Source organism: Scylla paramamosain, chromosome 36 (assembly GCF_035594125.1).
Source record: "Scylla paramamosain isolate STU-SP2022 chromosome 36, ASM3559412v1, whole genome shotgun sequence".
Classification (NCBI taxonomy): Eukaryota; Metazoa; Arthropoda; class Malacostraca; order Decapoda; family Portunidae; genus Scylla; species Scylla paramamosain.
Genome location: NC_087186.1, coordinates 2,469,094 through 2,482,038, shown reverse-complemented (window position 1 = coordinate 2,482,038; position 12,945 = coordinate 2,469,094). Strand labels below are relative to the sequence as shown.

Here is a 12,945-nt window from a genome sequence, read left to right as displayed (position 1 = left end):
TTTAACAAGGAGAAAAAGGAAAGAGAAGGAGAAAGAATGAAAGAAGGGAAGGAGAGAGAGAAGTGAGTGGGAGGCAGGCAAGTCTTGAAGCATTACATTACAATGAATCTTGTGAAGCCTAGTATGTTATTATTTAAGTTACCACTTCTCCATATAACCTAGCAAGTTGATACCAATACACAAGAGAGAACAAAATGTCACAGTTTAGTGTAAAAGAAAATTTTAGCTAGTCCCATAAAAAACTGTACAATAATTTAATGATTTTTATATATATATATATATATATATATATATATATATATATATATATATATATATATATATATATATATATATATATATATATATATATATATATTGATTCCGTAGCACTAAAGTGAAATCCATCTTAGCTTTTGGGCCTCAAAAGAGGAAAGAAAACCAATTCTCAACAAACACACTGCACAAATATCAGTTATACAGCATACCTCATTACCCTTGAATAAAGATAAAAAACACAATAATAAACCCATACCCTGCTCCGCATCTGATGTGATCTGCTGATTGGACCAGAGGTGTGTTAACTTCTGTAGAATTCCTTTAGGTTGCACTACATCTGCTTTTCATTTGTTTCCTATAATGTGTAATCATCTTTACTTGCTCCAGATTCAGATGCCTTCATGCAGTCTTACTTTTACTCTCACCCCTCACAGCTCATCCAGTTATTTTCTCAAGTCCCTCTTCCATGCCCAGATCATTGTACTATTTTCTTTATTGTTTATAAAATTGTTCTCCTTTAACATAAATTATTTTCTGTTCACTCATTTTTCACTCTATGCATAGGGATTATGTTTCTGAGGCACCTAATTATCCCATTATAGTATATCTTTTCTTCTCCCCTATGTTTATGTTTCATGGTTAAGATCCACAAAAAGGAGTTAGTACCACACTGTAATCAAATAGCATTTCATTTTTTTTTTTTTAGTATGAAATTATCTCATGCTCATTTTTTTTCCAGGAGCTTCAGCAACTCTCTAAGAGCCATAGAGAAATTAATCTATTGAAGCTTGGTAAGTTTCATTTGAGAAAAATTATTAACTAGTTAGCATGTACACACTCAAAAAAGTATCATTACAGTGGACTCTGAAAAATTTCACATTGAAGAACCTGGTAGTCATGGCAGGATTAGCAAGCGTGTTTGACTAAGGCTCCACCTGTCTATCATAAAGTGTTATTGTGGCAGCTCAAATCTTATTGCTTCATTTTTGAGTGACACCCACTTCTCACTTTAATTCATGGAGGTGCAGCTGTACTAAACACATACAGGGATACCAGCATACATAGTCTGTTATCAGTGGATCTGTCCTTGGTGTTGGGTTGTCTCATGTTGAATGTGCAATGATACTTCTTGAGAGTGTGTATATGTTTAATTTACTTTTAAAATGATTCAACTCATTATCCGTAATTGCTGACAATCTTGCTTTATTTATATTTTTAGATTGGGATAGTTTTAAATTTGGCTGATCTTGTAGGAGTTTGTTGTTTGGCTGTTTTAATTTGCCCATGGTTTTTAAATTAAGTAAGGTTGGATAGCACATAGTTTGGGTTCTGACTTGGTGCAGTAGTGACAGCAGGTGTGCATGTTGGAAGTGAACTGCCTGATGTCACAAACCTTAGCCACAAACCTTGACCTCATCTGATATAATTTTTCCCTCCCTATCCTTTGCCTTCTCCACATAATATCTTCTGTTTATCCTGGCTTTTTCAGTGTGCCCCTCTTTCCTGTTGCTAAAATGCTGTGCAGATATATTGTGTGACTGCCCAAATACAGATAAGTGAAAGGAAGCAGCAGGTATTCAGTGTATTTGTTTTAAAAAAGGTAAACAGGTTACACATCAGTGGCTTGATGTCTGCTGTTAGTGTGATGGTTTCAGTGCTTCAAAGGTATAATTTGCTATACAATGCATTTTATCCCATGACTACAAGTAAGAATTAATAGTACAATTAGGTAAGACAAAACAGAAGAAGAGGTGAGGTAGAGGTAGAGGTGAGTCAAGCAGTCATGGGTTGTAGGCATGTGTAGGATGTGTAGGCATGGTGTCAGCACTGGCAAGACATTGTGACTGTCTGTTCTTGGCTAAAGGACCTCTTCAGTCTTGGTCCAGATGATTTGGTGTTCAGCAACTGTCTAATTCAGCCTTACTTATAAATCTTGAATTTGATGTGATGTATCAGTTGCTTGGCAGCTCAGCAGAAGAGTTGCTTTTTACAGCATGCCATTCTGCAATTTAGCGAACATTTTTTTCTGACTCATTTTATGTACATTACCTCATAAAAAGTCTCTGAACAGGTTTATTATGAAACAATCTGAAAACTGAACAAATGATCTGAAAGAAGACTGCAGCCTTGCCGCAAGTGCTGGCAAGGTGGTGGTAGCCCTGAGGACTCCAGTTGCTATTGATATGTACGCTAATGTATGCTATTGATATTATACTATACTGTTATCATACACATTTCATTAGTTCACAGGACAGTTATTGTCATACATGTGTATTATTATTAATTCAGTACTGATATGCTCTTTCAATACAGATATGCATTTTGTGATCCACTTTTCCTACCTATGATGATTTTATTCAGAGAGAGAGAGAGAGAGAGAGAGAGAGAGATATGCTCATACTGGATGAAATAATGATTGATATTACCTTGTATTGCTAGGTCTTCAAACAAAATAAGGTCAAAGAGATTCAGACAAAAACTTTTTTTGTCACAAAACATAACCTGGTCCCAGAATTTAGTGCATATTCCATTTGCTGATCCATATGCACATCTGTCAATTACGGTTTGGCTGCTGGTTTATGAGTGTGTAAACCAGTGCTGTGGAGTTGGTTGCAAACTGTTTCATCAGTGCAACGTAAAGAAAGATCAGCCTAAATACTAGGAGCTCTGAGAAATAGATCCGCACATATGGCAGCAAGTATGGCCTAAGTTGGATGGAGAAGATATGATAATGTTACGGAGATGCCAGTAGGATCAAACCTGCCCGGCTATTTCTGTGGTTGTTACTCATGCTAACTCACTGCCAGTCACTGTCTGTCAAGATATATGGATTATTAGCACTGTTTACAATTTACCCGTTCATGTGGACCAGTGTCGAGGAGCCCTGTGGATCTTACAGCTGCACTCAGTTATCAGAGAGGAGGCAAAAGGCTGGGGGATGGAAGTCACAGTTTTACTTAGCATTAGCACAAAGCACTAGTCCTGGTTATATATATATATATATATATATATATATATATATATATATATATATATATATATATATATATATATATATATATATATATATATATATATATATATATACACTAATACCTCAGTACGACGGACTAAAAGTGGGGAACATTGGTTTGATGAATTGATTGCCCATAGGTACTGACATGAAGCATTGGGCTGAGTGTCTAATATTAACAATTACATTGTGAAAGACAGAGGAATAAATACAGTACTGTATTGTACTTGTAATCAACCACACCATGCAGTCCCATGGTACTCATGGTAACCATGGTCAGTACCCAGGAGAGTAGCAGCTCCAAAACTATTGGAGGTGCATAGGTGTATGGACACTGTGCTACAATTTGTGAAACACAGCAAGAATAGAGATATTGATGTTCATTATAGAAATTTCAAAATTCATCGAGAAACCATAATTAAAGAACAGACTCAAAGTGGCAAGTAAATAAAATTAGACACCTTTTTTAAACCAGTACAGACTCCATGATCACCTGATGCACTAGCATTACCACTATGCCCACCCTCTCTGTCACCTAACAAACCACCAGCCTCAACACACCCTTCATTCAAAATTCAAAATTATTATACTTCAGAGTCCCCATTTGGGGAGGGGACCACAAATGTCCTCAGGTTGAACTGCTTTTCTGGTATTGACCCTAAGTGTCTTGACACCCCCCTCAACTTCTTCTTTAACTTCTGCAACATTCACAGTCTTAGATCTAATTTTCAATCTGTAGAACACCACCTCCCCTCTACTAAACCTCATCTTATTTTCCTCACTGAAACAGAGGTGTCTGGGGCAATTGACAGTAGCCCCTTTTTCTGTTTCCTTCTACTTCCTCTGTCTTCATTTTCAATCCAAAGCTGGGTGCTGCATTAATGTGCACAACAACTTAAACTGATTTCATGCCCATGCTCTTGAATCTTCCGAGTTTTCCACCATCTGGCTATGACTATAGAGTCACTCTCAAACTAAATTTATCTGTGCTGTATACCTCTCACCTAACTCCACTGACTATAAGAAATTCTTTGATTATTTAACTTCCAAAGTGGAGCACATTCTGACTCTCTTCCCTTTTGCAGAGATGTCCATTCTTGGAGACTTCAATGTTCACCACCAGCTTTGGCTTTCCTCTCCTTTCACTGACCATCCTGATGAATTAGCCTTCAACTTTGCTGCCCTCCATGACCTAGAGCAATAGGTGCAAAACCCTACTCGTATTCCTGACTGCCATGGAGATATGCCTAACATTCTTGACTTTTTCCTAACCAGGTCTAATCCTTCTGTTTTTGCTGCTACCCTCTCTTCTCCATTGGACTCCTCCCATCACAATCTCATATCTGTATCTTGTTCTATTGCTCCAGTTCCTCCTCAGGATCCCCCTAAGCAGAGATGCCTCTGGCATTTTTCTTGCCTCTGCTAGTTGGGGGGACCTCAGGAGGTATTTTGTTAATTCTTGGAATGAATACTGCTTCCATCTCTGTGTGCTGAGGGCATAACAGAGGTGATAGTGTCTGACATGAAGGCATGCATTCCTCACATTTCTTGACCTAAACCTTCCAAACCTTGGTTTAACAGTTTGTTTTCATGCTATACATGATAGAGGGCCCAGAAAAGGTACTTGAGCCTTCCATCACCAGAATCTCATGCAGTTTATATTTCTGCCTGGAACCATGCCAAGTCTGTTCTCCAACTAGCCAAAAACTCATTCATTAATAGAAGATGTCAAAATCTTTCAAGATCTGACTCCCCTAGTGACTTCTGGTACCTAGCCAAAAACATCCCCAATAACTTTGTTTCTTCTTCTTTCCCTCCTTTATTTCAACCAGATGGCACCACTGCTATCACATCTATCTCTAAAGCTGAACCCTTTGCTCAAACCTTTGCTAAAAAACTCTTATCTTGAACGATTCAGTGCTTGTTCCTCCCTCTCCTCCACCCTCTGACTACTTTATGCTACCTATCAAAATTCTTCACAATGATGTTTTCCATGCCCTTGTTGGCCTAAACACTTGGAAGACTTATGGACCTGATGAGGTCCCTCCTATTGTTCTCTGAAACTGTGCCTCAGTGCTTGCACCTTACCTAGTCAAACTCTTTCAAGTCTGTCTGTCAACATCTATCTTTCCTTCTTGCTGGAAGTTTGCCTACATTCACCCTGTTTCTAAAAAGGGTGACCTTTATAATCCCTCATACTACTGTCCTATTGCTTTGATTTCCTGCCTGTCTAAAGTTTTTGAATTTATTCTCAACAGGAAGGTTCTTAAGCATCTATTTCTTCATAACTTTCTATATGATCGCCAGTATGGGTTCCATCATGGCCACTCTATTGGTGATCTTCTGGCTTTCCTTACTAAATCTTGGTCATCCTCTTTTAGAGATTTTGGTGAAACTTTTGATGTTGCCTTAGACATATCAAAAACTTTAGATAGAATCTGTTACAAAGCTTTGATTTCCAAACTAGCCTCCTATGGGTTTTATCCTTCTCTTTGTAACTTCATCTCAAGTTTCCTTTCTGACTGTTCTATTGCTGCTGTGGTAGATGGTCACTGTTTTTCTCCTAAATCTATTAACAGTGTTTGGTGTGTTGTTACACTGATGTAAACAAAATGATCACCTGCAACAACTGGTCAGTTCTCTAAGCAGTGGCTCGTGTCCAGTGTTGCTCCAACTCTACCCATAGCACACAGGATTTTTAAAATATAGTCTGCTGCTCCAGATTTTGTCCACTTCTGAAATCCATTTAATCGAGGTATGTAGTACTGAGGTGTGAGTGTATATGAGAACACAATCATGCTCTGCAAGTTCAGTTTGGGCACACAGTCAGGTGTACAAACAGTATTACGCACTTGTGAGGACAGGCCCAATGAGATATTAGGTGATGAGGGGGAAGGTCTTCTCTCACTGATTTCCTGGTGGCAACTGGCATCACTCTGTGGGCTCATGGGACTCTGCAGGATGCTGTACCCTGTGCTAATCTCTCACCAATATTCAGCTGTTAGCCTGCCCAGCTAAACTCCTTCACACACACTCATACACACTTAGACATTCCCAATAACACTTCATGCTTCATTTACAAAATAAATACTTGATAGCACACATACATTACTTACATTAATATTGACTCTCTCTGGCCACCTATGTAACAATAATTAATGATCATATATTGCATTATGATGGTTTTCATAATGTCCACTTTGTATCTTGCATAAAATACATCTTTCATTAAGTAGTATATAAACCATATATATAATTCTCAGCATCAACATCTGTATTATATTCACAAACTTCATCCTGGTGTGCAGATGTGCAGCATGGACAACCACCCTGAGGTTGGTTGTTTATCTCGCCAGTTTCCTCATGTTGTCATATCCAGAAAGCAATGATTTGTTTTGAAACACTAACCTTTCTGTCAACATTAGCATTACTGTAGGCCTCCAGGTGAAAAAAGATCATGAATTGTCATATTTCTTTTGAAGTCTCCATTGTGACTGGTGATTCTAGGTAGGAGGATTACCATTTTGACTTGGACACACTTGAGTTGAAATAATTGAACAGTAACTAGTGCTGTAATGGAACTACTGAACTGGGAGACTTCTGAATTACACTGGCTTGTTCATTGCAGTCACTGACAGTTCATATAATAGTGTATGGCAAATCAGACCTTGTTTGTTTTAATGATGATCTATAGAATAGGATATAATCAATACAGCAGCCTAATATTGTACTGATATTGTTTTATATGTTATGATATAACATTCTTGGCATATATTGGTAACCTTACACACACAGGGCAAGTGATATTACAAACCATTATTAGCAACCTTGGATGTCGATAACACATGCTTACCAACCTTGTCGAAACCACCTGCATGATCCACAGCATATGTTTTTGGAACTATCTATCCTTGAGTGAGGATACACTTTTGAGGTACTGTACACCCCTTGGTCATTAATTTAGCCTGTCTGTGTGATACGGTGATGTGGATGGGGATCTAACATCTTATCATTATTTTTTTATGAAAGGAATTTGAATAAGAGCCAACATGACAACTCACCCATACATCAGCTTCTTGGGAGTAAATTGTTGAGAGGAGTTAGTGATCTATAAGCAGTGGGAGGTGTTACTTGCCTATCATTGCCTCCACCTGCAGTTGAGCTGATTTTGTGCACTCTCATTTTGTTTCATTATGTCTTTCTGTGTGGCAATGGGGTGTAAGCCCAACCTATCTAAGGAGACTCAATTCTGTTGTGTATCTTCTTAAGGTTAGATTCTGCATTAAGGCATGAGACGGGCATCATAGAGAGAAGTGTGTGATGATGGCTGAAAGACCTTGGTAGCCAAACTTTGCTACCATACCCTTGGAGCAAAAGCTGCCAGGAAAACCACGTAAAGTGTTTGAGAAGACATTGAGAATGAGTAGGAGGCAGCTGAGTGGAGCATCAGGGCTCTCATTTAGGGAGATAAAAGGAAGTTATCAGTTGTTTGAAAATGTGTTTGTGAGGACAGTGAACCATTACATCAGCAAAGCTTTAAATTTACTTTTGCACTGCACCGCTAAGAAGTTGAGGTTGAAAGACTCAAGAAAATGCTTGTATAGCTTTTGTAAAAAAATTCAGTGCCCTGTCCATGGAAAAGATGCATGCTGTTCTGTGGTCTGATGAGTTGATGTTCATAGTCACAGGCACAGGCAGTAGATGAGTCAGAAGACCGATGGGAGCTGACAGATATGACCTATGGTACATTTAAGAAATGGTGAAACATCCTGAAACTGTAATGGTGTGTGGTGCTTTCTCCCATCATCGAGCAAGAAAATTTGTTTTTCTTAGAGAAGGGCACTACTATTAATGGTAACAGATACTTAGAATTATTGTGTGACAATTTAGCTGACTGTTTTGACCAGGGGCGTGGTATCAAAGTTAGAAAAAAATTTGACTCTGACTCCAACTCCAAGAAATTTTAAGAGTCTGACTCTGACTCTGTCCCCCTCCCACCCCATTTTCCCTCTCTCCTGCAGTACCTTACTGCTTTTACTGACATATTTTCAACTTCAAATTTCCTCTTTTCAAAGTCATGTACTTACTGCATCCTTTGCTTTGTACTTTGGTACTGAATATTTCATGTATCTACTTGCATCAGTGCCAGCATGACCATTTACATTACATTACATAAGAAAATTACAGATGCTATAATAATCAAAGTGTGCAGGGAAGACAGATTACTGCAGTTTCATTGTCATTCGATACAACTTCCTGTCTGAATCTGCAATTTTGTCTTTTATTGGTAATGCTGGCACTGATTTAAGTAGATACAAGAAGCATTCAGTACTGATGTACAAAGAAAAGAAGGGTGCAGTAAGTACATGTTATTGAAAAAAAGGGAAGGAGAGTGGGAAGGGGGAGTAGTGATCAGCTGATGACTAGGCTGCCATGATAACTTTCTTGTGTGCATCATAAAATTGGAAGTCTTGTTACGGTAAATGCAATTTCCATTCATTCTAGGAGAATTGCTGTTTGATTTGTCAGTTCATGAATATCTCTCACAATGATAGGAGCATGCATTTTGCAGAAATGGAGTAAAGCCATCCCACCCTGTCTGCCACAGTGGCATTTTTTTTTGCAAAACAAAGCAAAAATGAGGATGTGTATATAAAATAATTTATTACTTAAAGTGTCTTGAACTATTATATCCTGCTCTAACTACCTTAACTAGTGGGACATCCTGTATATAATGGTAACCCAATTATAAGGTAGGTAAACAATTAAGGTAAGTGTACAGTGTGATTGTGAATGCCTGCCCAGCTGACAGTTGAGGGGAGGTAAGGGTGGGTGCACCCTTGTTGCTTATACTGGCTTGTACTCTGTTACACTCTGTATATTATAAGATAAAAACTAGGCAAAGCATTTTTTGTTCCTAGCAGCACACAATCTATTTCATTAGACATATATTATGATGTTAATTGTGTTTGTTCCTTTAAAATCAATATTTATCAATTTCCAAGTATTGTTTTTTTCATGGTATAAAATTTTATTGGTGTCATCATATTATCCAATTTTTTCCTGCGAAATTCTTTGCTAATTGATATCAATAAATGAGTTTATCATTCACTCTTGCAGTTCTGTTTACACAATATGTTTTTTGTTTTTTTATGCAAGAGGGCCACTGGCCAAGGTCAATAAAATTATAAGGAAAAAAAAAACACTTAAGTGCTAGTTCCCAAAAGACTGCAAACTAGAAAAGTCAGATGACGGAGGATAAGTGTCTTGAAATGTCCCGTTTTAAAGAGTCATAGGAAGTCATAGGAAGGAAGAAATACAGAAGCAGGCACAAAATTCCAGAGTTTACCTGAGAAAGGGATGAATGGTTTATAATACTGATTAACTCTTGCATTAGAGAGGTGAACAGAGCAGGGGTGATAGAAAGAAGAAAGTCTTGTGTAGTGTTGCAATATTGCGGTGATGAGTTAGAGGATGAAGACAAGTCAGTTAGAGGAGAGGAGTTGTTAAGACAAAAAACTTTTCATTCCACCCTATCTAAAAAAAGAATGGTATGACTGGAAACTCCCCAAGAAACATGTGAAGCATACTCCATGCATGGACAGATAAGGCCCTTATACAGGGTTAGCAGCTGGAGGGAGGGGGTGAGAAAAACTGGCAGAGATGTCTCAGAATCCCTAACTTCATTGAAGCTGTTTTAGCTAGAGATGAGATGTGGTTTCCAATTTAGATTATAAGTAAAGGACAGACCAAGAATGTTCAATGTAAAAGAGGGGAACAGTTGAGTGTCACTGAAGAAGAGGGGATAGTTTTCTGGAAGGTTGTGTCAAGTTGATAGGTGGAGGAATTGAGTTTTTGAGGTATTGAACAGTACTAAATTTGCTCTGCCCCATTCAGAAATTTTAGATAGATCCCTGAATGAACTGTTTACTTCCTGAAGGGCTGGACGTCTACAAAAAGACATTGAAAAGTACAGGATGGTATCATCAGTGTAGGAATGGATAGACAAGAAGTTTGGTTTAGAAGATCATTGATGAATAATAGGAAGAAAGTTAGTGACAGAACAAAACCCTGAGGAATACCGCTGTTAATAGATTTAGGAGAAGAACAGTGACCATGTACCATAGCAGCAGTAGAACAGTCAGAAAGGAAACTTGAGATGAAGTTGCAGAGGGAAGGATAGAAGCTGTAGGAGGGTAGTTTAGAAATCAAAGCTTTGTGCCAGACTCTCTCAAAAGCTTTTTATGTCTAAGGCAACAATAAAAGTTTCACCAAAGTCTTCAAAAGAGGATGATCAAGACTCAGTAAAGAAAGCCAGAAGATCACCACTATAGCAGTCTTAATGGAACCCATACTGTCGATCAGATAGAGTGCTGTGAAGTGGTAGATGTTTAAGAATCTTCCTGTTGAGGATAAATTAAAAAACTTTAGATAGGCAGGAAATTAAAGCAATAGGACAGTAGTATGAGGGATTAGAATGGTCACCCTTTTTTTAGGAAAAAGGCTGAATGTAAGCAAACTTCTAGCAAGAAGGGAAGGTAGTACCATATTTGCTAGCATGTTAGATGCTCTTTTTTCTTGAAAAAAGTATCTGATAATTACTGTGCATCTAATGTGGCCATAGTACAGACACCTAGGCCTGTAAGCCTATGCCTATATGTGTGGATATGAAGCAGTAGTAAACTAAGTACAAATATTGTTACTAATAATATTACTAATAATAAAATTCTCTCTCTTTCTCTCTCTCTCTCTCTCTCTCTCTCTCTCTCTCTCTCTCTCTCTCTCTCTCTCTCTCTCTCTCTCTCTCTCTCTCTCTCTCTCTCTCTCTCTCTCTCTCTCTCTCTCTCTCTCTCTCTCTCTCGTTGTCTCCCATATAAGAGATAAGACAGTGTTAATGCCTCCATATTTGCGTAGGTTAGAGCTTGGTTGTTGATTCTGGTCTCAATTTCCGCTACTATCATTCTTAATTCATCAAAATTTAATTTGGATCAATCTAGCATTCTCTTTAGTTAGTTTTGACTAGCCCTGTCATTTCTTCCATGAAGTCATTCTGCCAGGGTGCCCTTGGGGTGATGAATTTCCAATGACATTGCCTGTTTGTTAATGTTTGTTGTACTTTTGGATCATTTATAATATCTTGAATAAAAGGAGCTGTTCCTTTGAAGTTAGTGGCATTATCACTTATGATAAGGCGGGGACAGGAACACCTTCCTGCAAAGATTCTATTTTATTTTTTTTTTCATGTAGGAAGGACACTGGCCAAGGGCAATAAAAATCCAATAAAAAAAAATACCCACTGAAATGCTAGTCCCATAAAAGGGTCAAAGCAGTAGTCAAAAATTGATGAATAAGTGTCTTCAAACCTCCCTCTTGAAGGAATTCAAGTCATAGGAAGATGGAAATACAGGAGCAGGTAGGGAGTTCCAGAGTTTACCAGAGAAAGGGATGAATGATTGAGAATACTGGTTAACTCTTCCGTTAGAGAGGCGGACAAAATAGGGGTGAGAGAAAGAAGAAAGTCTTGTGCAGTGAGGCTGCGGGAGGAGGGGAGGCATGCAGTTAGCAAGATCAGAAGAGCAGTTAGCATGAAAATAGTGGTAGAAGACAGCTAGAGATGCAACATTGTGGTGGTGAGAGAGAGTCTGAAGACAGTCAGTTAGAGGAGAGGAGTTGATGAGACGAAAAGCTTTTGATTTCACCCTGTCTAGAGGAGCAGTATGAGTGGAACCCCCCCCAGACATGTTAAGCATACTCCATACATGGATGGATAAGGCCCTTGTACAGAGTTAGCCGCTGGAGGAGTGAAAAAAACTGACAGAGATGTCTCAGAACGCCTAACTTCATAGAAGCTGTTTTAGCTAGAGATGAGATGTGAAGTTTCCAGTTCAGATTATAGGTAAAGGACAGAGCGAGGATATTCAGTGTAGAAGAGGTGGACAGTTGAGTGTCATTAAAGAAGAGGGGATAGTTGTCGGGAAGGTTGTGTTGAGTTGATAGATGGAGGAACTGAGTTTTTGAGGCATTGAACAATACCAAGTTTGCTCTGCCCCAATCAGAAATTTCAGAAAGACCAGAAGTCAAGCGTTCTGTGGCTTCCCTGCGTGAAATGTTTACCTCCTGAAGGGTTGGATGTCTATGAAAAGACGTGGAAAAGTGCAGGATGGTATCATCAGCATAGGAGTGGAGAGGACAAGAAGTTTGGTTTAGAAGATCATTAATGAATAATGAAGAGAGTGGATGATATGATAGAACCCTAAGGAACACCACTGTTAATATATTTAGGAGAACAACAGTGACCATCTAACACAGCAGCAATAGCAATACAGTGGTCAGAAAGGAAACTTGAGATGAAGTTACAGAGAGGAGAGAAGCCATAAGAGGATAGTTTGGAAATCAAAGATTTGTGCCAGACTATCAAAAGCTTTTGATATGTCCAAGGCAACAGCAAAAGTTTCACCAAAAATCTCTAAAAGAGGATGACTCAGTAAGGAAAGCCAGATCACCAGTAGAGCGGCCTTGACGGAACCCATACTGGCGATCAGATAGAAGGTTGTGAAGTGATAGATGTTTAAGAATCTTCCTTTTGAAGATAGATTCAAAAACTTTAGATAGGCAGGAAATAAAAGCAATAGAACGGTAGTTTGAGGGATTAGAACGGTCACCCTTTTTAGGAA

General features: G+C 38.5%; 1 protein-coding gene across 3 annotated transcripts in view; it reads left to right on the top strand.

The window, feature by feature from the left end:
* LOC135090824 (C-signal-like) overlaps nt 1-12,945 on the top strand; it is a 141,584-nt gene that overhangs the window by 61,098 nt on the left and 67,541 nt on the right. For all 3 annotated transcript variants that reach the window (XM_063987904.1, XM_063987903.1, XM_063987906.1), the window contains exon 3: nt 998-1,049. In XM_063987904.1, the coding sequence (XP_063843974.1) occupies nt 998-1,049 (52 nt within the window). The remainder of the gene's footprint in view (nt 1-997; nt 1,050-12,945) is intronic.